The 24686-nt window shown below is 49.7% G+C and overlaps 1 protein-coding gene across 1 annotated transcript in view; it reads left to right on the forward strand.

Annotated features, from left to right (window-relative positions):
- Nucleotides 1-24686, forward strand: part of ADCY1 (adenylate cyclase 1) — a 120536-nt gene that overhangs the window by 18741 nt on the left and 77109 nt on the right. The window contains exons 2-3 of the mRNA XM_007187686.3: nt 2568-2717; nt 21466-21584. Coding sequence (XP_007187748.2) covers nt 2568-2717; nt 21466-21584 — 269 coding nt within the window. The remainder of the gene's footprint in view (nt 1-2567; nt 2718-21465; nt 21585-24686) is intronic.

A 24686-nucleotide genomic window follows, 5' to 3' on the forward strand; every position in this document is an offset into this window, starting at 1 on the left:
CTCAGTTGGACTCCTTGTTCTCCACCTGACTGTGTACTCCGCTCGACAGTGACAGCTGGGGGCTTCACTGCAGGGGTCACGGAAGCTGTGGGGCTGACGGGCTGGAGGGCTTCTCGGGAGAGGTGTCCTGTGTGTTCTGTGTTCAAAACCTTAAATAGAGGCTGGGAGGGGCGTGCAGAAGCCTCAGGTGATTAAGGGTCTGCTGGGAGAGAAGCGCATTTTGTGCAAAGACTCACTATTGTTTGAATTTTTAGAAACGTGTTCACTACTGCCTGTGGGCGTTTTAAACACGCTCAGTACGCATTTAAATATTGACTCCACCAAACTACAATTTATTGTTTCATATACGCTGGTCTTCCCGTTGCCACCAGAAAAGTGCCTTCATCAACAGATTGGCATGAGCTGATCCCCAAATACAGCAGATGGTCCCTTAGACACAGAAGACACTGCCTGGTACGGGGGACAGTGCGGTGTACCTAGGTGCAGCCAGTGCCGGCCACTGTGCCTGTGAGAGGGGGCATGGGCGCTGAAGATGCATTTGTGTTCCAGCCCCGCACCGGGTTAAAGCGTGGACGCTCCGGCTAGCGGGACGCTCCGATTTGGAGGTGTTCAGGGGTACAGCGAAGATGATCAGGGTCCCATGGAGATGGTCGGGTCACACGGAGACGTCCAGGTCACGTGGAGATGGTCAGGTCACAATGAGGTGTTCTGGGTGACAGTGGGCACCATTTTTATAGGACTTGCGGCCACTCTCTTAGACCCCTCTCAGGATGGCCGTCCCTTTCTCTGGGCGGCAGAGGCAGGATCCGGGAGGTGATTTGCAGGAGCATGTCTTGCACACGATCTGTGTGAGGTGTAAGCGTGTGTCCGTCCTCTTTGCCAAGTGTGCGTGAGACAAGCCGTCCCTGCTGAGCTCGCTGGGAGTTCACTCCCCTCCTGGGGGGTTTAGGGAGGTGACCACTGTGTGCTGGGGTCCTGCAGATTCCGGTCCCTCGGCCTGTCCCCTCCCGTGAGCAGCTCTCGTGTCTCTAGCTGGACGTCACCGCTGACCACGACCTCCCGGCTCTCCCCCCTCCCTGTCCCTCAGCTCACCCCATTCGGGCTGCCTTGCCCGTCCCTGCCTGGCCTCTGGCAGGAGCCCTCTGACCACAGACTGCTGTCCCACCTGCCACTGTGTCTGTTGTCCTGTGTAATTGTTGGTGGCAGTCAGTCCTGGGCGGGGAGTGTTTCTGGTTAATCCATGGGCAGCAGAACCTGCAGGAAATGCTGGAGTTTAATCAGACACAGAATCATCCATTTTTGCAGCGACTGGGGGCAGCAGTTTGTATACGGCCTGTAAACACCGCAGCCCTGCAAGGAGGTGGGTGGGTGTCTTCTCTCTCTCTTAGTGGCCTGGGGGCCCCAGGGGGACGTGCTGGGGCCCTGCTGGCCCGTGAGAGGCACCCCTGTCTGGCCCTGGACCCTGTGGCCATGAGAGGTAGGGACAGACCCGCTGAGGAGGCCGAGCAGGGGGCATGAGGTCTGATCCTCCCCCACGTCTGCCACTCTGTGCGGTGCGACCTTCATCCATCGTGGGTTCCTGTGAAACCCCTGAGCTCAGTCCTGGGCGGTCTGGACTGGACTTGGGTTTAGGCAGGTGAAAGCAGGAAGCGGTAAAACACCGCCGTCCTCGGGCTCCCTATCTTAACCCCTGCACGCTGCGTCCTTTCCTGGTCGAGCAGGTCCCAGCCTCGAGTCTGAGCCATGGCTGCCCTGGAGGGGTCCTTCTCGGCCGGGCCCCTTTCTTGCTTCTTGTCTGTTGACGTGGAGTGAGAACCCAGGGACGTTGGAGGGACACTGCGTTTTCTCCATCGTCATACATACATCACAGGTGTTCACTTCATACCCAAATGCTGTTCTTTCTTTTTTGTTTTTAATCAACTCTCCTTCACTGCTACTCTCCAGAGCTTTCCATGTTGCCTTTGTGGGAATAACCACTCTGTCTTCACGTTCAAAACTTCCAGGTGTAATGGTTTCCTCGGGCTGTTGTAACAAAGTGCCCAGACTGGGTGGCTTAAACAACAGACATTACTTCTCACAGTTCTGGAGGCTGGTTTCTCCCGAAGACTTTCTTCTTGGCGTGTCGACGGCCATCTTCTCCCTGTGTCCTCACATCATCTTCCCTCCGTGCGTGTCTGTGTCCTGATCTCCTCTTCTTATAAGGACACCAGTCATGTTGGATTAGGGCCCAGCCTAATGGCCTCATTTTAACTTGATTACCTCTTGAAAGACCCTGTCTCCAAATACAGGCCCACTCTGGGGGGTTAGGGGTCAGGACTTCCACGTGAGTTTCGGGGGACACACCTTGCATCCTTTCCTACTGTTCCATTACGTGACAAGCTTATAGCACAGGTGACCCCTGCACAGGGTGAGGGATGAGGCCTGGCTCGTGGCCGTGTGAAACCGGCTTGGCACTGTGGGTCTGGCTGGTGTGGTCATTTCATGGGCTGGTGGTCGGAGGACGCGTAGGAGCCTCTGCTGAGCTGGGCCCCTGTGTGTAGCCCTCTGCAATGTTCTCTCCCCTCCAGCTCGGTGCCAACGCCCTGCTCTTCCTTGGCGTGAACATGTACGGGGTCTTCGTGCGGATCCTGGCTGAGCGCTCCCAGAGGAAGGCCTTCCTGCAGGCCCGGAACTGCATCGAGGACCGGCTGAGGCTGGAGGACGAGAATGAGAAGCAGGTCAGTGCCCGGGGTCTCGCCCCGAGGGACGTGGGGGGCCCGGGGCGGGGGGCATGGAGCCGCACAGCCTTCTCACCGAGGGCACTGGGAGTGAGGCCCAGCCTGGCCCGCCTGGGAGCCGGGTAGGGGCCTCAGGCCCCCGCTGGCCCCTCTGTCTCTGTGGACCAGCCCCCTCGGCCGGTCGGAGGAGAGGGGACAGCTGCGGAGGGGCACCGTGGGAACAGAGGCAGAAGAACTGCCACCCTTGGTCATCCCTGGGCCTCGGTTTCCCTGTTGGTGACATGAGGTACGGGGCTGTGGACGAGATGCCCAGGAGGCTTTGCAGGCCTCAGTGGAGGCAGAGGAGAGCTGGGCTTGGTGCCGCTGGAAGGGGCTGAGTTGCTGGGAAGTGATGGGCACCATGTGAGCCTGACACCCGCAGCTTGGCCTGAGGCTGCAGAGAGAGCGCCCTGCCCGGCTCCTGCCAGGCCTGCTGGGGCGGCAGCACCGTCCCCTGTGACCTAGAGGCCTGGAGGGAGCCGGGTGGCTTCCCACTGCCCCAGCTACCGCACCTGCGTGTCCCGGGCTCACCCCTCTCGGTGGCGTTTCCTCTGCTGCGGTCCTGGGGCCACGAGGATGCTCCAAGAGCCCTGGGCGGGACCTTTAGCCGGGAGCACCCGGGCTCCTGTGCTTTACCAAAGTGCTGACAGCAGAGGCTTGTTTTCCGGGGGGGTGGGGGTGGATGGGATGGGTGTATAAACGAGATGCTATTATTATTGTAAATACAAGGCATTAAGTAAAGACTGTACATGTAAAAATGCACACACACATTTCCATTTATAGGTATTATAATGATGCCTAGTATTTACTGTACAAGTCGGATATCACTTAGAAACAGATGGCGTGTGTATGTTTAGATCATGTGTGTGGATCAGTGGGTGGCTTTGTCTGTGGGTGGTGTATGTGTGTGGGAGATATGTGTCTGTGAGGCTGTGTGCACTCGTGATGTGCATGTGGGCATGTGTGTGTTGTATGTGCACATGCATGTGCGCATTTGTATGTGTCTGTACACGTGTGTGTTTGTGGATATGTGGGGCATGTGTGCAAATGTATATGTGCGTATATGTGTGTGTGCGTGCATGTCTGTGTGGGTATATACATGTGTGTGGATTTGCATTCACGTGGACTGTGTGTGTGCATGCCTATATGTCTCTGTACACACCGTGTGCACGTGTGTGCACTTGTGGATGTGTGTGCGTAAGTGTGTATGCGTGCATGTGGATGTGTGTGTATAAGTGTGCTGGCACACACATGCACAAGTATAAAGAACACGTCTCCTGGGGCTGTGCACTGAACGTTTGCCCACGCCCGCATCATCGGCGCTGATGGGGAGTCTTCGGTGCTAAGAGGCCCTTGAGCTTGGTGTCCTTACCTTCGTCACCTCCCCGGGATCCCAGAAGTGACTCTTCAGAGTCCTCTCCCCTTAAATACATCGCCTGAGGTACTGGAAAAATCGACGTGGGGGCCATTCTTGTGTATTTCTGAATCTTCCTTTTCTTTCTCTCTATTTTTCTCTCCTCTCCATCTCCTTTCAAATATCTTCCTTTCCCACTTTCTTCAAAAAACCACTTTCCTAAAAAAAAGTATTTATTTTTACTGAAGTAGAGTTGATTTACAATGTTGTGCTAGTTTCAGGTGTACAGCAAAGTGATTCACTTATACATACATATATATCTACTTTTTTCAGATTCTTTTTCCACATAGGTTATTATAAAATATTGAGTAGAGTTCTGTGTGCTATACATTAGGTCCTTGTTGATTATCTATTTTATATATAGTAGTGTGTATATGTTAATCCCAAACTCCCAATTTATCCCTCCCCCCCCTTCCCCTTTGGTAACCATAAGTTTGTTTTCTCTGTCTGTGGGTCTATTGCTGTTTTGTAAATAAGTTCATTTGTATTGTTTTTTAAGATTCCACATATAAGTGATATCATGTGATATTTTTCTTTCTCTGTCTGACTGATTTAGTATGATAATCTCTAGGTCCAGCCATGTTGCTGCAAATGACATTATTTCATTCTTTTTTATGGCTAAGTAATAGGCCATTGTATATATGTACCACGTTTTTTTTAATTTAATTTAATTTTTTTATACAGCAGGTTCTTGTTAGTTATCGATTTTATACATATTACTGTATATATGTGAATCCCAATCTCCCAGTTCATCCCACCTCCACCACCCACTCCCCCGCCCTGCCACTTTCCCCCTTGGTGTCCATACGTTTGTTCTCTACATCTGTGTCTCTATTTCTGCCTTGCAAACCAGTTCATCTGTACCATTTTTCTAGATTCCACATATATGTGTTAATATCTGATACTTGTTTTTCTCTTTCTGACTTCACTCTCTGTGACAGTCCTTGGGTCCATCCACATCTCTACAAATGACCCAATTTCATTCCTTTTTATGGCTGAGTAGTATTCCATTGTATATATGTACCACATCTTCTTTATCCATTTGTCTGTCGATGGGCATTTAGGTTGCTTCCACGACCTGGCTATTGTAAATAGTACCGCAGTGAACATTGGGGTGCATGTGTCTTTTTGAATTATGATTTTCTCTGGGTATATGGCCAGTAGTGGGATTGCTGGGTCATATGGTAGGTCTATTTTTAGTTTTTTAAGGAACCTCCATACTGTTCTTCATAGTGGCTGTATCAATTTACATTCCCACCAGCAGTGCAAGAGGGTTCCCTGTTCTCCACACCCTCTTCAGCATTTGTTGTTTGTAGATTTTCTGATATGATGCCCATTCTAACTGGTGTGAGGTGATACCTAATAGTAGTTTTGATTTGCATTTCTCTAATAATTAGTGATGTTGAGCAGCTTTTCATGTGCCTCTTGGCCATCTGTATGTCTTCTTTGGAGAAATGTCTATTTAAGGCTTCTGCCCATTTTTGGATTGGGTTGTTTGTTTTTTTAATATTGAGCTGCATGAGCTGTTCATATATTTTGGAGATCAATCCTTTGTCCTTTGATTCGTTTGCAAATATTTTCTCCCATTCTGAGGGTTGTCTTTTCGTCTTGTTTATAGTTTCCTTTGCTGTGCAAAAGCTTTTAAGTTTCATTAGGTCCCATTTGTTTATTTTTGTTTTTATATCGTGGGTCAAAAAAGATCTTGCTGTGATTTATGTCAAAGAGTGTTCTTCCTATGTTTTCCTCTAAGAGTTTTATAGTGTCCGGTGTTACATTTAGGTCTTTAATCCATTTGGAGTTTATTTTTGTGTCTGGTGTTCGGGAGTGTTCTAATTTCATTCTTTTACATGTAGCTGTCCAGTTTTCCCAGCACCACTTATTGAAGAGACTGTCTTTTCTCCATTGTATATCCTTGCCTCCTTTGTCATAGATTAGTTGACCATAGGTGTGTGGGTTTATCTCTGAGCTTTCTATCCTGTTCCATTGATCTATATTTCTGTTTTTGTGCCAGTACCATATTGTCTTGATGACTGTAGCTTTGTAGTATAGTCTGAAGTCAGGGAGCCTGATTCCTCCAGCTCCATTTTTTTCCCTCAAGATTGCTTTGGCTATTTGGCTATTTTGTCTCCATACAAATTTTAAGATTTTTTGTTCTAGTTCTGTAAAAATTGCCATTGGTAATTTGATAAGGATTGCATTGAATCTGTAGATTGCTTTGGGTAGTATAGTTATTTTCACAATATTGAGTCTTCCAATCCAAGAACATGGTATATCTCTCCATCTGTTTGTGTCATCTTTGATTTCTTTCATCAGTGTCTTATAGTTTTCTGAGTACAGGTCTTTTACCTCCTTAGGTAGGTTTATCCCTAGGTATTTTATTCTTTTTGTTGCAGTGGTGAATGGGATTGCTTCCTTAATTTCTCTTTCTGATCTTTCATTGTTAGTGTATAGGAATGCAAGAGATTTCTGTGCATTAATTTTGTATCCTGCAACTTTACCAAATTCATTGATTAGCTCTAGTAGTTTTCTGGTGGCATCTTTAGGATTCTCTATGTATAGTATCATGTCATCTGCAAACAGTGACAGTTATACTTCTTCTTTTCCAATTTATATTTCATTTATTTCTTTTTCTTCTCTGATTGCCGTGGCTAGCTAGGACTTCCAAAAATATGTTGAATAATAGTGGCGAGAGTGGACATCCTTGTCTTCTTCCTGATCTTAGAGGAAATGCTTTCAGGTTTTCACCAATTGAGAATGATGTTTGCTGTGCGTTTGTCATATATGGCCTTTATTATGTTGAGGTTGGTTCCCTTTATGCCCACTTTCTGGAGAGTTTTTATCATAAATGGGTGTTGAATTTTGTCAAAACCTTTTTCTGCATCTGTTGAGATGATCATATGGTTTTTATTCTTCAATTTGTTAATATGGCATATCACATTGGTTGATTTGCGTATATTGAAGAATCCTTGCATCCCTGGGATAAATCCCAATTGATCATGGTGTATCATCCTTTTAATGTGTTGTTGGATTCTGTTTGCTAGTATTTTGTTGAGGATTTTTGCATCTATATTCATCAGTGATATTGGTGGGTAATTTTCTTTTTTTGTAGTATCTTTGTCTGGTTTTGGTATCAGGGTGATGGTGGCCTCGTGGAATGAGTTTTGGAATGTTCCTTCCTCTGCAATTTTTTTCAAGAGTTTGAGAAGGGTGGGTGTTAGCTCTTCTCTAAATGTTTGATAGAATTCACCTGTGAAGCCATCTGGTCCTGGACTTCTGTTTGTTGGAAGATTTTTAATCACAGTTTCAATGTCATTACTTGTGATTGGTCTGTTCATATTTTCTATTACTTCCTGGTTCAGTCTTGGAAGGTTATACCTTTCTAAGAGTTTGTCCATTTCTTCCAGGTTGTCCATTTTATTGGCATAGAGTTGCTTGTAGTCTCTTATGATGCTTTGTATTTCTGTGGTGTTCGTTGTAACTTCTTTTTCATTTCTAATTTTATTGATTTGAGTCCTCTCCCTCTTTTTCTTGACGAGTTTGGATAAAGGTTTATTAATTTTGTTTATCTTCTCAAAGAACCAGCTTTACGTTTTATTGATCTTTGCTATTGTTTTCTTTGTGTCTATTTCATTTATTTCTGCTCTGATCTTTATGATTTCTTTCCTTCTACTAACTTTGGGTTTTGTTTTTTCTTCTTTCTCTGGTTCCTTTAGGTATGAGGTTAGATTGTTTATTTGAGATTTTTCTTGTTTCTTGAGGTAGGATTGTATTTCTATAAACTTCCCTCTTAGAACTGCTTTTGCTGCATCCCATAGGTTTTGGATCGTCGTGTCTTCGTTGTCATTTGTCTCTAGGTATTTTTTGACTTCCTCTTTGATTTCTTCAGTGATCTCTTGGTTATTTAGTAACGTATTGTTTAGTCTCCATATGTTTGTGTTTTTAACGTTTTTTCCCCCTGTAATTGATTTCTAATATCATAGTGTTGTGGTCGGAAAAGATGCTTGATATGATTTCATTTTTCTTAAATTTACCGAGGCTTGATTTGTGACCCAAAATGTGATCTATCCTGGAGAATGTTCCATGTGCACTTGAGAAGAAAGTGTAATCTGCTATTTTCAGATCAATGTCCTATAAATATCAATTAAATCTGTTTGGTCTATTGTGTCATTTAAAGCTTGAGTTTCCTTATTAATTTTCTGTCTGGATGATCTGCCCATTGGTGTAAGTGAGGTGTTAAAGTCCCCCACTATTATTGTGTTACTGCCGATTTCCTCTTTTATAGCTGTTAGCATTTGCCATCTGTATTGAGGTGCTCCCATGTTAGGTGCATATATATTTATAATTGTTATATCTTCTTCTTGGATTGATCCCTTGATCATTATGTAGTGTCCTTCCTTGTCTCTTGTAATATTCTTTATTTTAAAGTCTATTTTATCTGGTATGAGTATTGCTACTCCAGCTTTCTTTTGATTTCCTTTTGCATGGAACATCTTTTTCCATTCCCTCACTTTCAGTCTGTATGTGTCCCTAGGTCTGAAGTGGGTCTCTTGTAGACAGCATATATATGGGTCTTGTTTCTGTATCCATTCAATGAGCCTGTGTCTTTTGTTTGGAGCATTTAATCCATTCACGTTTAACGTAATTATCGATATGTATGTTCCTATTACCATTTTCTTAATTGTTTTGGGTTTGTGTTTGTAGGTCCTTTTCTTCTCTTGTGTGTCCCACTTAGTGAAGTTCCTTTAGCATTTGTTGTGGAGCTCGTTTGGTGATGCTGAATTCTTTTAGCTTTTGCTTGTCTGTAAAGCTTTTGATTTCTCTGTTGGATCTGAATGAGATCCTTGCCAGGTAGAGTAATCTTGGTTGTAGGTTCTTCCCTTTCATCACTTTAAATATATTGAGCCACTCCCTTCTGGTTTGTAGAGTTTCTGCTGAGAAATCAGCTGTTAACTTTATGGGAGTTCCTTTGTATATTATTTGTCATTTTTCCCTTGTGCTTTTAATAATTTTTCTTTGTGTTTAATTTTTGTCAGTTTGATTACTATATGTCTCAGCGTGTTTCTCCTTGGGTTTATCCTGCTTGGGACTCTCTGTGCTTCCTGGACTTGGGTGGCTATTTCCTTTCCCATGTTAGGGAAGTTTTCGACTATAATCTCTTCAAATATTTTCTTGGGTCCTTTCTCTCTCTGTTCTCCTTCTGGGACCCCTGTAATGAGAACGTTGGTGTGTTTAATGTTGTCCCATAGGTCTCTTAGGCTGTCTTCATTTCTTTTTATTCTTTTTTCTTTATTCTGTTCCGCAGCAGTGAATTCCACCATTCTGTCTTACAGGTCACTTATCCATTCTTCTGCCTCGGTTATTCTGCTATTGATTCCTTCTAGTGTATTTTTCATTTCAGTTATTGTATTGTTCATCTCTGTTTGTTAGTTCCTTAATTCTTCTAGGTGTTTGTTCTTTAATTCTTCTAGGTCTTTGTTAAACATTTCTTGCATCTTCTCGATCTTTGCCTCCATTCTTTTTCTGAGGTCCTGTATCATCTTCACTATCATTATTCTGAATTCTTTTTCTGGAAGGTTGCCTATCTCTACTTCATTTAGTTGTTTTTCTGGGGTTTTATCTTGTTCCTTCATCTGGTACATAGCCCTCTGCCTTTTCATCTTGTCTATCTTTCTGTGAATGTGTTTTTTTTCCCACAGGCTGCAGGATTTTATTTCTTCTTGCTTCTGCTGTCTGCCCTCTGGTGGATGAGGCTATCTAAGAGGCTTGTGCAAGTTTCCTGATGGGAGGGACTGGTGGTGCATAGAGCTGGCTGTTGCTCTGGTGGGCAGAGCTCAGTAAAACTTTAATCTGCTTGTCTGCTGATGGGTGGGGCTGAGTTCCCTCCTGTTGGTTGTTTGGCCTGAGGCGACCCAGCACTGGAGCCTACAGGCTTTTTGGTGGGGCTAATGGCAGACTCTGGGAAGGCTCATGCCAAGGAGTACTTCCCAGAACTTCTGCTGCCTGTGTCCTTGTCCCCATGGTGAGCCACAGCTGCCCCCCCGCCTCTGCATGAGACCCTTCAACACTAGCAGGTAAGTCTGGTTCAGTCTCCCCTGTGGTCACTGCTCCTTCCCCTGGGTCCTGATGCACACACTACTTTGTGTGTGCCCTCCAAGAGTGGAGTCTCTGTTTCCCCCAGTCCTGTCGAAGTCCTGCAGTCAAATCCTGCTGGCCTTCAAAGTCTGATTCTCTAGGAATTCCTTCTGCCCTTGCGGGACCCCCAGGTTGAGAAGCCTGACATGGGGCTCAGAACCTTCACTCCAGTGGGTGGACTTTTGTGGTATACGTGTTCTCCAGTTTGTGAGTCACCCACCCAGCAGTTGTGGGATTTGATTTTATTGTGATTGCGCCCCTCCTGCCATCTCACTGCAGCTTCTCCTTTGTCTTTGGATGTGGGGTATCTTTTTTGGTGAGTTCCAGTATCTTCCTGTTGATGATTGTTCAGCAGTTAGTTGTGATTCCGGTGCTCTCACAAGAGCGAGTGAGCGCACGTCCTTCTACTCTGCCATCTTGAAACTGTACCACATCTTCTTTATCCATTCATCTGTCAAGGGGCACTTAGGTTGCGTCCATGTCTTGGCTATTGTAAATAGTGCTGCTGTGAACATTGGGGTGCATGTATCTTTTCAAATTATGGTTTTCTCTGGATCCACTTTCTCTGATTTTGTCTTTCATTTCTTTTCTTACTCTTGCTGCCTTTCCTATAGACTACCTAGCACCTACCCTTAAAACATTTTCGAATGCTTGGTGTGCCCTCTGTCCCTCCAGTGGGTCCCATCTGTTGATGGTGAGGATGCTGGCCGTGGTGTGGCCACTCTTGCTGCCTGCATGTGCGGGTTCTGCAAGTGCACATCTCTCCCCCTGCACCCACACTCCCGTCCAGGGAACACAGTGGCCGAGCAAGCACTCCTGCTTGCTGCGAACCTAGCCTTTGCTGCTGTACGTGTGTCACTTCTCTGCAGCTCCGAGAGCAAGGAGCTTCTCAGTCCCACAGCTGAGGAAGCCCAGACTCACGGAAGCTCAGAGACGGGTCTGAGTTCTAACCGCCGACCTGATGTTCTTAAGCAGGAAATCTGCAAAATGGTAAATGTCACCCAATCCCATCAACCCAGCTGAGTGCTCTGTATTTTCAGGTTTCCGTCCTTATGCACATTCTCTCCCCTCATCGTTGTCGTTTTGGTGTATACATAATTTTATTTTCTGCATTTTGACTTAACATTTCCCACAGGTGTACCACTGGTGCCCTAAAGGTAACCTAAGACAGCTGCTGCTTCCTCGCCTTCATGCAGGTCTCCGAATCTGACTTTTAGACACCATGTTTTTAAAAATGTTTCTTTCTCATAAGCATCTTTATTCATATAGACTTGAAGTATCCTTGGTTACATTCTCAGGAGTGCAAATATTACAGTATCGTTTCTCTCCGTGTCCTGGGTATTTTCCAAAACATGTTGTGCTTCATTTTATCTTATAAGTAATACTTAGTTACACCCAGCTCTGGGTAGCAGTGGTTGAGTGGGGTCCTGGGCCGCGTCAGAGGGAGCCTGCCAGAAATGCAGATTCTCAGGCCTGCCCGGTCCCATGGCTGGGAAAGCTCGGGTGGACCCAGCATTCAGGGTCCTGGTGTGTATCCCCAGTGTTGCACGTGACCCACTTTCTCCCTCCCTCCGTCCCTCCTTCCCTCCTCTCTTCCTGTTAGAACTTGGTACCCCCTGTTTACTCAGATGCCGGTTCCTTGTGCGATGGCCGCTTTTCCACGCGTGTTTACCGGTTGTATTTCTCTGTGGAGCGCGTGTTCTGATCCTCTGCCCATTCATGCTCTGACTTTCCTGTGGGTTTGAATGAGAAAGGCTGGTGTTCCTCAAGTCTGTTCTCTAGCTCTGCTTTTCTTTGTGTAAAACCTCAATCTTTCGCATATTCCAACGTATCAATCATTTTCCTCTGTGGTTTCATCTGTTGCTGAGAAAGCTGAGCACACGAAATACAGAAGTGCGGATGGGTCACCCCCGTGAGTTCCCCTGGCTGTTTCTGAGAGGGGGCGAGGCAGTATCCTGACTTGCTATACTTTTTTGATTGGATCCCGCGGGTCATATCACAGGACAACTCTCTCCCTGGGAGGCCTTGTCCCTGGCACTCAGGTTACTCCCTGCCTCTGGCTGGGACGACTGTTTTTAGCTCAGGGAGCCCTGTCTCTTTGCGGGGCAGAAGGCGAGCACTCGGGCTCAGATGGGGCTCAGCCACCTCTTCAGGGCTCTCAAGCACCAGTCGGCACTCGGTACATCAAAGCCTGCCAGGGGACAGCCTGGCCAGGCCAGGGGAACCTGCAGGTGGCCAGGCAGCTCTGCCCAACTCACACCTCTGTGTCAGTGTGAAAACCGCAGCCCCCTGAGTTGCAGGTGAGGGACGCCCTGACCATATGGGCTTGTCTGTGTTTCCATGCTTCAACTCAAGTAACAGAGCAATCCAGTTCCATAGCCGCTTCCGGAGTCTTCTCCAGGCCCTGACCCAGTAAGGCGGCACCCTAGGTGATGTGAGGGGATATTGGTGGATGCACCCTGGGTCTGGAAGGGGGTTCTGGGTGATGCATCCTTGTTCTGGGAGAGGATGCTGGGGACGTGGCCCAGTTCTGGGAGGGGGTGGGGGGGCGTCCAGCTCCAGAGGGACCACTGTGTGGCGGCAGGTGTGCCCCACTGGCTTCTGGGGGGAGGCAGGGAGATGCCGGGTTTGGGCTGCAGGGGCTGGGAATGGGGTCCTCGAGCAAGGCCGAGTCAGGGAGGCGCATGAGCGGTGAGACGGGGCGGGGAATGTGCTTGGTGGTCGAGGGGCGGCGTGTAGTTTGTTGTGGCCTCAGCTGGAAGGAAATGGGAGAAGGTGAGAGGGAGGCAGGGCTTTGCCCTCTGTGGAAGGTGGCGCACCGGGCCGCGCGGCGGGGCCCCTGACGTGTCTGAGCAGGACAGAGAGCTGGTCAGACGCAGGCTGGGGGGGTCAGTGCGGAGGTAGGACTTGCCCTAGAAGACGGGCAGGTTGTTCTTTCCTCTCTCCCCGGATGAGTGTCCACCCAGGTATGCCGAGGAGGCTTCGGCAGGCAGGAGAAGATTGTGCTTCATGGCCCGAAGCAGGCGTTTCTCCGGAGCCCCCGGAGACGTCCTCTCTCTGGGATGTACCTGCAGGACAGGCCTGCGTTTGTGTGGCCACCACTGGCCGGCCAGGGTTTGTGGGAGGGGAGAGTGAGGCACCTGCTCTGAAATGCAGACACGCAACCTCAGAACCCTCGCCTGTCCCAGCTGCTGGACCCTTTTGTTCCGGGACAGGATTCAGCCGATGGAAACTGTTGAGAAGGGTGGCTCCCACTGCAGAACCCCAGGCAGTAACTTAGACGGGATGCGCAGGCCCTTCCCCACTCTGTACAGATCTCATGCCAACGTTGTTCTCGCCCAGGCTGATTGTTGCTTCTTTTTTTATTGAAGCCTAGTTGGTTTACAATACTGTCTTAGTGTCAGGTGTACAGCAGAGTGGTTCAGTTACGTAGATTTTCGGGTGAGCTTCACCTCAAACCTTGGGGAGAGTCTCTGACCGTCTTAGGTAAGGATGCCACTGTGAGCTCTTACCTCTCACCCGCCTGCAGCCAGGAAGGACCCGTGGGCATTCCGTGCCTGTAATCACTGATTTTTGCAGCAGCACTGAGAAGACGGTGATAATTGCGCCAGAAATCGGGAGCGTCTCCTCCCCTCCTATATGGTTCGGAACTAATAGCCCTGCAGTTGCTATTTTACAAGAAAGTCCAACTGCTTTGGCTACAAAATCTGTGTTTCTTTATCTCCTGCCCTGCTCCCTGCAGACGCGGACAGGCATGGTCTCCCCAGACCAGTCTCCAAGAGCAAGGCTTCCTCCAACGTTTTCACAAGTGGGAATATTAGAAGCGATCTGTCCTCCTCAGGGCAGCCTGCAGAACCAGAGGGGCTGGAGAGAATGGGCAGGGGCCCTGTCTGCTTCATTGGACACACTCTACTTCTAGAAGGTTCTCTGCTATATTTTGAAAAAACTACCCGAGTTGTCAGTGACCCCTCCTCCCACCAAATCAAAACAGACAGTGGCCCCTACGCAGGGCTGCCCGACTCTGTCCTGTCCCGCGGGGCTGTGGCAGAAGAGAGGAACGTGCTTGATCGGAAGGTGTTCTCTCCTCTGGGTTCTTAGATCTTTAAAACTAATTTCAGGCCTCTGTGTTGCAGTTAAGCATGTAAAAACTTGGTTCCGTTTTGTAAATCTGAGAACTGGGGCTGACTCGGAGAATTTAAATGATGTGGGAAGGCCAATAAAGCAAGTGACAAAGCCGTTGGTGGCAGAGTGAAGAGAGCAGAGGCCAAAGCCCAGAATCCCCCCCAAACCAGCTGTGGCCCGCTTTCTCCCTTTACAGCCTCGTGTCTCTTCAGCCACAAAAAAAGGCTCACATAGGTGTTTTGGGTTGGTTGATATCTGGATTAAAATATTCCAAAGGGCTGTGAGGGGTCTTTTAACAGGACTCTTTCAGTTTCAGACAAAAGCATCAAAAATTGGTTCTTTGATATAGAAAAACTTTAGAGAGACTGACCAAGAAGAAAGAGCAGACAAGATGATTCGGGATGGGAAAGCACGCGCCCTAGGGATAAAGCCAGGTTAAAAATAGATGAGAGGGAAATACTAAGAGGTTTTTTTTTTTGCCAGAATATTTGAAAACTTAGACAAAATGGACAAATTCCCAGAATGGTGTTAGTTACTAAAACTGATTCTAGAAGAAAAAGAAAGCCTGAAACATCCTATGATCATTAAAATGATTGACTCAGTAATGAAAAGTTTGCCAAAAAGTCATCACCAGGCCCCAGTGGTTTGACAGCTGAGTCCTACAAACTTCGAAGGAAAACACCTTTCCAAGCTGATCATCCATAGGACAGAAACTCCTCTTGAGTGCAGGATAACCTTGCTCATGATTCTGGAGGATGGAGCTGGGATTCCAGAATCTCAGTTATGCAGGTCAGACTGACATGCAAGGGAGCAGCCCCTGTGTCCCCAGTCTTGCGTTCATGAGTGGTGTCAGCCCCGAGGCCCTTTGCCTCTTGGTGCCTGAGTGAGTTGGGAGAGGCCCAGCTGGAATTCCTTTGGGAGTGGTCATTCATGACTGCACATCTGAATGCTTGGCCTACGGCTCTGGAGACCCTGGGATGGAGGGAACCTGGTCTCAGCAAGATGTGGTGTAACTGGATGGGAGACAGAGAGCAGCAGTTGGCCCCTGTGGGGAGGCCCAACTGGAGGATGGGCATGTCCGAGGGGCATGCTATGTGCAGGGGGGGTGGGATGTGCATTGGAAGAGTATTTGGTTGGGGCTTTGAAGGATGTGTAGGAGTTTGCCAGGTAGGGGCTGGGAGATGGGGAGCAGTAGGTGGCATTCATATAGCAAATGGGGGTGGGGCGCATAGGTATTGTTTTCCAGTCAGGGGTAAGCTGCAGCTCTGTCTTCCTTCAGCTTGGTGAGAGTTGGGATAGACCTGGAAGGGCTGCTCCACTGGGGCACAGGGACCACCTGGGAGCCTTAGGTGATCACAGCTCCCCACCGGGGTCTAACCCTTAGGTCTGAGCCTGTCAGAGCTGGTGATCATAGGGAGGGGGGTGAGAGGCCTCTGAAGGTCACCCCTTAGCTCCTTGGGGGCCTCCTTTCCTGCCGTTCCCCATAGCCCAGCCAGGGAGCCTGGGCTTGCAAGGTCCTACCCCTGAGATCAGCCTCCTTGCCCTGACTGCAGAGGCCACTGCTCCAAAGGCCCTGATATTCCTCAAATACCATTATTAAGTCGTAATTCTAAAATTACATACAGCTGTTTACAAAGCACATATTCAGTTGTCATCCTAACATGGTAAATGGGACAATTTTGATTTCCCATTGTCAGGAAATTTATCAAGAGGAAGCAAGTTTCCTTTTCAGTGATACAGGATGGAGTTTTAAAGAGGTCTGACTCATTCACAGCATCTTTTGAAACCACTATAGTTGTTATTTATTTTTAATTTAAAAAAGCCTATTGATCTATAGTTTATGTATCGGTACTATTAAGTTCAATTTAAAGTTCAAAACAACTAAATGGTTTTTTTGATATTTTGAGTGTGTAACCATCACAATAATCTAATTTTTGAATATTTTCATTGCCCCAAAAAGAAACCTGTACCCATTCGTGGTCACTCCCCATCCACTCTTCCCAGACCTAGACACCACTAATCTATGTTCTGTCTCTGTGGGTTTGCCTGCTCAGGACATTTCCTGTATCAATCAGTGGAATCACACAGTATGTGGCCTTTTGTGTCTGGCTTCTTTCACTTTGCATACTGTCCTCAGGGTGCATCCATGCTGTAGCATGGGTCAGTGCTTCATTCCTGTTATAGCTGAGTAGTATTCCACTGTGTGGATGGACCACGCTGTTTATCCATTCATCCGCTGATGGACGTCTGGGTTGTTTCTTCTCTTCTATTATTTTTCCAGTCTGTTTTCTCTGTTTTTCAGTTTGGTTCATTTCTGCTGTTTTGTCTTCAAGTTCACTAAGCTTTCCCCTGTCCTCCCCATTCTGATGTTGTTCCCATCTGTTGAGCTTTTTATTTCAGATTTTTTTCCATTTCTAAAATTTCCGTTTGATTCTTTTTTTGTATCTTCTATTTCTTTGCTGAGAGTTTCTGTTTTATCACTTTTTCAAACATGTTTGTACTTGTTCATTGAATCATTCTTAGGACGACTGCTTTAAAATCTTGTTAGTTATTCTAATTATTCTGTCGTTTGGTGTCTGTTGGTTATCTTCATTCGTTGAGATTGTTCTGGTTCTTTGTACGATGAGTGATTTCTGATTGGAACCTGGACAATTGGGGTATTACGTATGAGACTCTGTGTCTTCTTTGAACTTTTTTCTTTTATTGGCTGGTTTTCTGTGACTTCACTTGGCAGGGGAAAGTGGGGACCACCACCCCAGTACTTCCTAGTGGGGGTGTAAGTCCAGGCTCCACACTGGGCCTCTGTTGGGGTTCATGGGGGTGGGGATACCTCCTTACTGCTGTGCAGGAGAGAGTTCTGGCTTCTGACTTGGAAGGAGGAGCAGGAAAGCCCTTGGTCTTCACTGACAACGTGGAGCAGGGTGGAAGGTATGCCGTGTGTTACCAGATGGGGGAGACCAAAGGCAGGGGTCCCCTGCATGGCCTCTCTGACACCCCAGCCTGGGGTTGGTGCTTCCTCACAGCCTGGGGAGGGTGGAGGTTTGCAGATTTTTTTGGAGGTGTGCCTGGAGTGGGACCGTTATTGTATAGCAGTTTTCTCACGAGGCTGCCCCTATCCTGATCCTTTGATTAGAGAGAGCCGACTTCTGTTGTAGCTTACTGCCATGCCTGTCAGCATCTCTGGGCCACCCACATCCCCAGCACTCAGTCTGGGTTATGTGAGGCAAAAAGAAAGTCCAAGGACTTATCTCCATGCCATCCCTGGTCCTGAGGTTTCTGCCACCTCCTCTCTGCCTTTCAGAGCCTTGGATGACTGTTTTATGTGTAACGTCCCGGACTTTTGGTGTACTTAGTGGGGGGAACAGGGAAAAGTACGTCTCCATCTTTCCGGAAGCAGAGTCCTCACAATTGCTGTTTAAATATCTAATGTTTATTAAGGATAATACGTTTAAGTCCCATTTTGATAATCAAGAAAAACACTGAGGTTTTTATATAGCCTTCATAGGACGCTGGGATATTTTATATGATCCATATTCATAAATTTGTCCCTTTGATTTCTGGCTTTGTATCTTATTTCACTGGTTAGAACTCATTAACGTAGCTGTCTGCTCCTAATGTAATGTTTCATTGCTGCCTGAGGCTTTAGGGCTGTGTTTGGAATTGGATGTGGATTTCAGGTCTTATCTTTATGATGTCAGTGAGCTACTTTGTCTTAGGTTGTTTGCTGGGGTTTTTTTTGTTTGTTTTTAATCAAGGATGGGTGCTTGATCTTTTCACATGGCTGCTTTGCTCCCTGTGGGAGAGGTTGTGTACTTCTCTCTAGTCTTGATTATTAATGGTGTTGGCTTTAGGCACTATCACTAATCTTGTGGATGGAGTTAATGCTGAGCCCTTGGTCAGAAATATAACCTGCAGTTAGGAACTTCATATGACAGTGGCTTATCCAAGTGAGATAACTCTTTTCTCTTACATACGTATTCCAGGGCAGGCACTTTATGGCTGACGTGGCAGATCTGATCCACGCAGCCCTCACAACCCAGTCTCCATCTAGTTAAATGGTCTGCCATCGCTAGTGTGTGGCCTTCATCCTCCTGAACAACGATGGTCGGTATAGATCCAGCCATCATGACTGTATCCCCAGCAGCAGCAGAGAAGAGGGAAGAAGGACAAGCTGTCTTTAGGGAATATTCCAGAAGCTTCCACTTGACCCTTCAACTCCTATCTCCTTGGCCACATCTAGCTGCACAGGAGGCTGGGCAATGTAGTCTTCATTCCAGGTCTCCAAGTCCCCCAGTGAGAGTAAGGGGCTAGACTGTGGTGCTGGTGGTGGAGAAGGGATCTGGGGGCCGCACTGACTCTGCCACAGCCATCTGTCCGGCACCCCTCGCTGCGCTGGGTGTGCACACCTGGGCCACCAGCAGCCTTCTCCCCTGTCCTCTGGGATTGGCACCTGCCCCCTCATCACCTCTTGAGTCTGGGGCCGGTCAGTGTCTCTCTGCCTTTTCAGTCCTTCCTTCCCTCCTGGTGGCTGCCTCAGTTTCCCTGTTCTAACTCCAGACCGTGCCGGGCAGCCGAGGTGATGGAGAGGCCAAGAGTGGGGCGGGCTCCCCTCAGCAGGGGCCCCCGGGGGGAGGCTGTGGCTCGCTCAGGGAGAGCGGTCAGTTCCGAGGCTGTGAGACGGGGCGCTTGCAGATCACCGACGGTGCAGGAAGGAGTGAGACGGGCGCCGGGGAAGCACAGTCTCGCTTGTTTGATTTGGCTTGGGAAGCACCTGACTGGTTTTCCAGGTGCAGGTGACATATTTCAAAGATGCAGGAGACAAGAGAGCGAAGCCGTGAAGAGCTGTCACCGGAGGTGCTGGGAGGCGTGGTACCGAGTAGGGACCCCTGAGGGTCAGCCAGGGCCTGAGATGTTCGTCTGCCTTCTCAGAACACCCTGCTGAGGAAGTTGGCATGATTTTCGCCCTGACAGACGGGATGGGATTGTGATGGAGCTTGACTCACCGCTCCGAGAGGCAGAGCCAGGATGTGAGGCCAGGCAGCTGTCTTGCAGGCCCTGGGACTCGCCTTTCCCCCGACACCTCTGTGCGGGGCTCTGGGGCGCAGGAGCCCAGGGCTGTAGACGCCCACGACACTGGGACTGCGGGAGAGGGCACAGCTGCCCTGTGTGTCCCCAGCGCCCTTCCTGGGCGGCCTGCCCTGTCATCCAGCTGCTTTTGTTTTCCCACCTTGCGTCTCAGGGCGGTGACAGTCTCTGGAAGCTTCCAGGGGGTCCTTTGATGGTGGCCCGAGTGAGTCCCCTGCCGAGTTCCCTCCACCTCAGGGCAGCCGGCCACCTGCAGAGGCCCCTCTCCATGGGCCGTGCTCGCACTTGTCCCCAGAGGCCCCTCTGCTAAGGAATGGCCGACGTCCTCCCATGCAGGCTCAGGTCACACACCAGCTCCCGTGCCCTGGGCAGTGGGGCTTGCTGTCCCTGAGGCTGTCCCCGAACACACGCTCGGACTGGCACTTCTGTCTCAGAGGGTCCTCTCCCCAGGTGGCCGTGGACAGCTGTGGTCTTGCGATGTCCCTCCTGAGTGTGGAGGTCTGTCCAGCCTGGAGCCGCGTGGGGACCACAGTGGGTGGGCGCCCAGCATAGACACGGGCCTCGCTCAGGACCCAGGGCCCCGGCCACAGCCTGGCTCGCCTGGGCAAACATGCTCGGCTCTACCTGGTATCTGGCGGGCCTCGGCCTGGCCTCCCTCTGCAGAAGCGTATGTGGGGATGCGTCTCCTGGGGACACTCTTCCAGTGCATCAGGTACAATTTGTCACCTGGAGCCAAGGCGGTGGAGCCCTGACACCCACACCCCAGGCCGGGAGGGGGGCTGGGCTTTCAGGGTCTGCGACTGTTGTCCCTGCTGCTGCTCTGATTGTCCTTCAGAGGATGTCACGCGGAGGAGCGTCTGCTCCCGGGCAGGGATGTGGTCTCACGCTGCAGGGTGGCCCTGCGGTCCAGGAGGGTCTCTGGGCCTGCTGGCTGCACCCGGACCCCGCGCCGGTGGGGGGGAGATGCCAGGCACCCACGTGACCCCATCTGAGGCTCCTTCACTCAGCGGACAGGCCGAGGCCCAGGGGCTGCTCGAGGGAGGGAGGGGCTTCCTGTGCCCCCTCCCTGCCCCATGTTCACCCTTGTAAGTAGGATGTCCTACCTGATTCCAAGCAGGATCTGAATTCCGTTCTTTTGTTTTCTTTCTGAAGCAGAGTGGGAGGGAGGGGCTGTGAAAGGGATTGAGGGAGGAGTGGGGCCTCACTCCAAGTGTCTAGAACACGGTTTCTCAGATACAGTGTGGCCAGTGGGGCTGAGGCCAGGGGCGGATCCACCAAGAGGAGGAGGGGTGGAGGCCAGAGGAGGAAACCGAGATCCAGAAGGGGCGACAGCGTCCCCAGGGTGGCACGGCTGCTGTGGATAAGCCCAGACGTTTGCTCCATCCTCTGGTGGGGACGGGGGTGGGGCGGGGGGGAGGAAAATGTTTGTCTCCTGCAGATCAGGGGGAAATCAGAAGACAAGACCGGTAGGAAACGCCACACTGTGTCCAAAGCCACTCACCTCTGTGCGACCATGGGCCCCTGTCTGTTGGGGCACAGGTGCTTTCGTAGCCCACCTCGAGGTCCCTGTTGGGGCTGCGCTGGACCGTGGTGTGAGGAGCGAGGCAGGACAGGTCTGCTCGGAGGCAGCGATACTCCCTCCCTGTGACCCACTGCTCAGTGAGGCTGGGGCGCACGGGCGGGCTGGATGTTCCGGAGGCGATGCTGGTGCCTGCCCAGCGCTCTGGGAGCAAGTTACCTGTGCAGTGACAGTCTGGGCCTGCGCGCGACCCACCGAGACTCTGGGGCTGGGAGGGTCCGCGGGACTGGACCACGTGCCGGTCATGTGTGAGGAGGGTCCGAGGCCCCTCGTGGAGGGCAGCTTCTCGGCACCAAGGTCACTGGGGCAGGCGTGTCAAGGAATCACCGGTGGTGGGGGGAGCTGCCGTGTCACGTGGGCCTGTCTCTCCTGTCCAGGAGCGGCTGCTCATGAGCCTCCTGCCCCGGAATGTTGCCATGGAGATGAAGGAGGACTTCCTGAAGCCCCCGGAGAGGATTTTCCACAAGATCTACATCCAGCGGCATGACAACGTGAGGTAAGGCTGGCACTGGTCTGGCCCTGTGATGGGCCTAGGGGGCAGAGGTGGGAGGTGATGGAGGTGGGAGGGGATGGAGGAAGTGGAGGTGATGGAGGTGGGAGGGGATGGAGGAGGTGGAGGTGATGGAGGTGGGAGGGGATGGAGGAGGTGGAGGGGATGGAGGTGGGATGGGATGGAGGAGGTGGAGGTGATGGAGGTGAGAGGGGATGGAGGAGGTGGAGATGATGGAGATGAGAGGGGATGCAGGAGGTGGAGGTGATGGCAGAGGTGGGAGGAGATGGAGGAGGTGGAGGTGATGGAGGTGGGAGGGGATGGAGGAGGTGGAGGGGATGGAGGTGGGATGGGATGGAGGAGGTGGGGGTGATGGAGGTGGGGGGTGATGGCAGAGGTGGGAGGAGACGGTGGAGGTGGAGGTGATGGCAGAGGTGGGCAGAGGGCCCTGGTTTAAGGGAAGGAGGGAGCAGGTGTGGGTTAGGAGCCCAGGTGAGCACTTGCTCAGCAGGGAAGCAGCTCCCACAAGGGGGGTGTGTTGGCTTCTCGGGTGATGCATTTCACAGCTGCCCTTTCCCATTTTCTCATTTCTTCACCTTCTATTCCCGTATTGGCTAGAAAGGGTGGGAACTCTGTTCCTAAGCCAGGTTTGGGCAGTGGCCATTGGACTGGGAATTTGCCTGCATCAGGTTAATAGCTGAGCATTGTTCGAGTTGGTGCCAGGCTCTGGGGTAGGCGTTCTTCTCACTCTGTTCATCTCATGGCAGCCCCAGGAGGTAGGGATTGTTAATCCCATTTTATAGGTGAGGAAACTGAGCCCTTGGAGTGAATCAACTTTCCCTGGGCACTCTGAGGTTTGCTTGTTTGTTTTTAAAGATTCTGTTAAAAAGCAATTAATTGTATTAAATCATGCCATTCCCTTTTAAAGTACCTAGAATAGATAACAGTGTCGCTTGTCTGGGAATCATATCGATACTTTACGTAAGTGTCACTCAGGCAGGAGACGGTGGTTTGAAGGACCCAAGTGCTCTTCCTTCCCGCTGTTCTTTCTTGGGTGTTGGTGTCAGGCCTCCCTGCCCCCCGGACCCCTGCAGACACAAAAGGTTAAGAAAATCCTGTCCTGTCTGTGTCGAGTGCTGCAGACTGGGCCCCCGTGAGCTGGTGCTTGTTCATCTGAAATGAGCCAAGGCCCACTGCTGCCAGACCCTCCCCATCAGGGTCCAAGCTGCCCCTGTGTGTGGGTCAGCGTGGCTATCAGCTGTCCGGTGATTGCCCTCGCTTCTGCTGTTGTGCTTCTTGGTAAGGACCAGTTTTGTCCTCCTACAGAGGATGCTGAAGCCGAATGGGGTTAAGGCCTGATGTGTGGGGTCAACATTGAAGCCCAGTCAGGAGAGGTCACTTGGTTCTGTTTAACGTCCTCACACCCTTGACATCTATGAGCACTGTCACCTCCACTTTACAGATGAGCAAATTGAGGTTCAGCAAAGTCAGGTGAGCGTGCAGGACTCCCTGGCCAGTGAGTGAGGGGACTGGGGCTGGACCTAGGATTGGCTGATGCTGACGTTTGCCTCTTGTTACTGGGTAAGGACCTGATTGAATGACCAAGCTCCCTGCTGAGAAGACCAGACTACCAAAACAATCCAGGGAGTACCTTGCCAGGGCAGAGCATCTGCACACAGCAGGGAAGGCATCAGACATCAAGGGTCTTCTGGGGCTGCAGGTGGAGGTGGGCATAGTGCATGGGCACCCAAGTGCCTTTCCCTTCCTCTCCTTTACCTATAACAGTAAATACAGATGTGGTGAGTTACAGCTTCCCTTTGCTGCTGAAAAATCTCCATCCATGTCCCCTGGTGGGCCAATGTGCTGGGTGCAGGCAGGACAGCCCTGAGATAGGAGAGGAAGCTGGGCTCCCTGTCACAGATGGTACCAGCTGCACCCTAACCCTTCTGGCCACCCTCCATCAGGGTTCAGAGACATCTTTCTACAGCCCAAATACGAACATCTCATTGCCCTCTCTACAGTCCTTATTATGTCCAAGCCCAGTATGCCATTCACAGCTCATAGCAGGCTGATGCCATTGGGAATAGTGGCGTGCTGTGAAAATCCTCTCCTCCATAGAAACAATGACAACACTGGAGAAAATGGTCAGAATCAACACTGTCAGAACACTGGAAATTAACCAAAGTTTTGCAAAAATCCAGGAATGTTTTTTATAAGAAAACAGATAAATCTTGGTAGGAACAGTGAGCTCTGTGCAGTTTTAACTTGCTCTCTTCCATCCTCCCATCTCCCAGGTCCACAATAGCTTTGAAAACCAATGGCTGCAATCATGATGAAAACTTGCAGCCTGGCAGCTGCTGGAGGGGACAGAACTGGGTTGGCACTCTTTCAAAGCCCCATTCTCAGGGAATTACCATTATTTGACTGCCTGGAAATTCCCTGGAAAACCCCACTCATGGGCTTATCTCTATTTGACCTGACTTCATTCAGTGTGAATAGCCTTTGCCTGGTACATTTGTTGAAAACAATCAGTGGCAATTGTTTAACATCATAGCTGCCTTAGGCAGTGATAACAGATGAGGCAAGCAGCAAGGTAATCAAAAAACTTAAATGAAAAACTGAGGAATGAGGTGTCCATCAGGGACTTTGAAAGGAAATATTCCTGGGAATCAGAAGACCATGTACAAGTGTAGGGCTGTGTGCATGCTCAGGAAAGACCTGAGAAGGCCCTATGCTGTCAGCTCTGGCTGATCTTGAGGCTCTGTGCAAGCAGGAAGTGAAGGCTAAGGCAGAGTTGTAATCTGCCTGGCTGAGTGTTGGAAGCATGGCCCAACATGCATAACCCCATCGTCAAAGACTGAGAGACTTACTGGCTCCAGCCACCTAAGGAAATTTCTGTCATTACCTGACCACTAAGAGAACGAAGCAGAGACTTCAGTGGCTTCACATACCAAAGAATACAGACTTTACAGAATTAGTTCAGAAAAGTCACTAAATAAACAACAACATAAACAAACAGCAACAACAATAAACCCTGAGAAGGGGGGGCGGGTATATTTTCCAGTTTTCAATAAAAATATATGAGACATGCAAAAGACAAGATTGCAT

Source organism: Balaenoptera acutorostrata, chromosome 7 (assembly GCF_949987535.1).
Source record: "Balaenoptera acutorostrata chromosome 7, mBalAcu1.1, whole genome shotgun sequence".
Lineage (NCBI taxonomy): Eukaryota > Metazoa > Chordata > Mammalia > Artiodactyla > Balaenopteridae > Balaenoptera > Balaenoptera acutorostrata.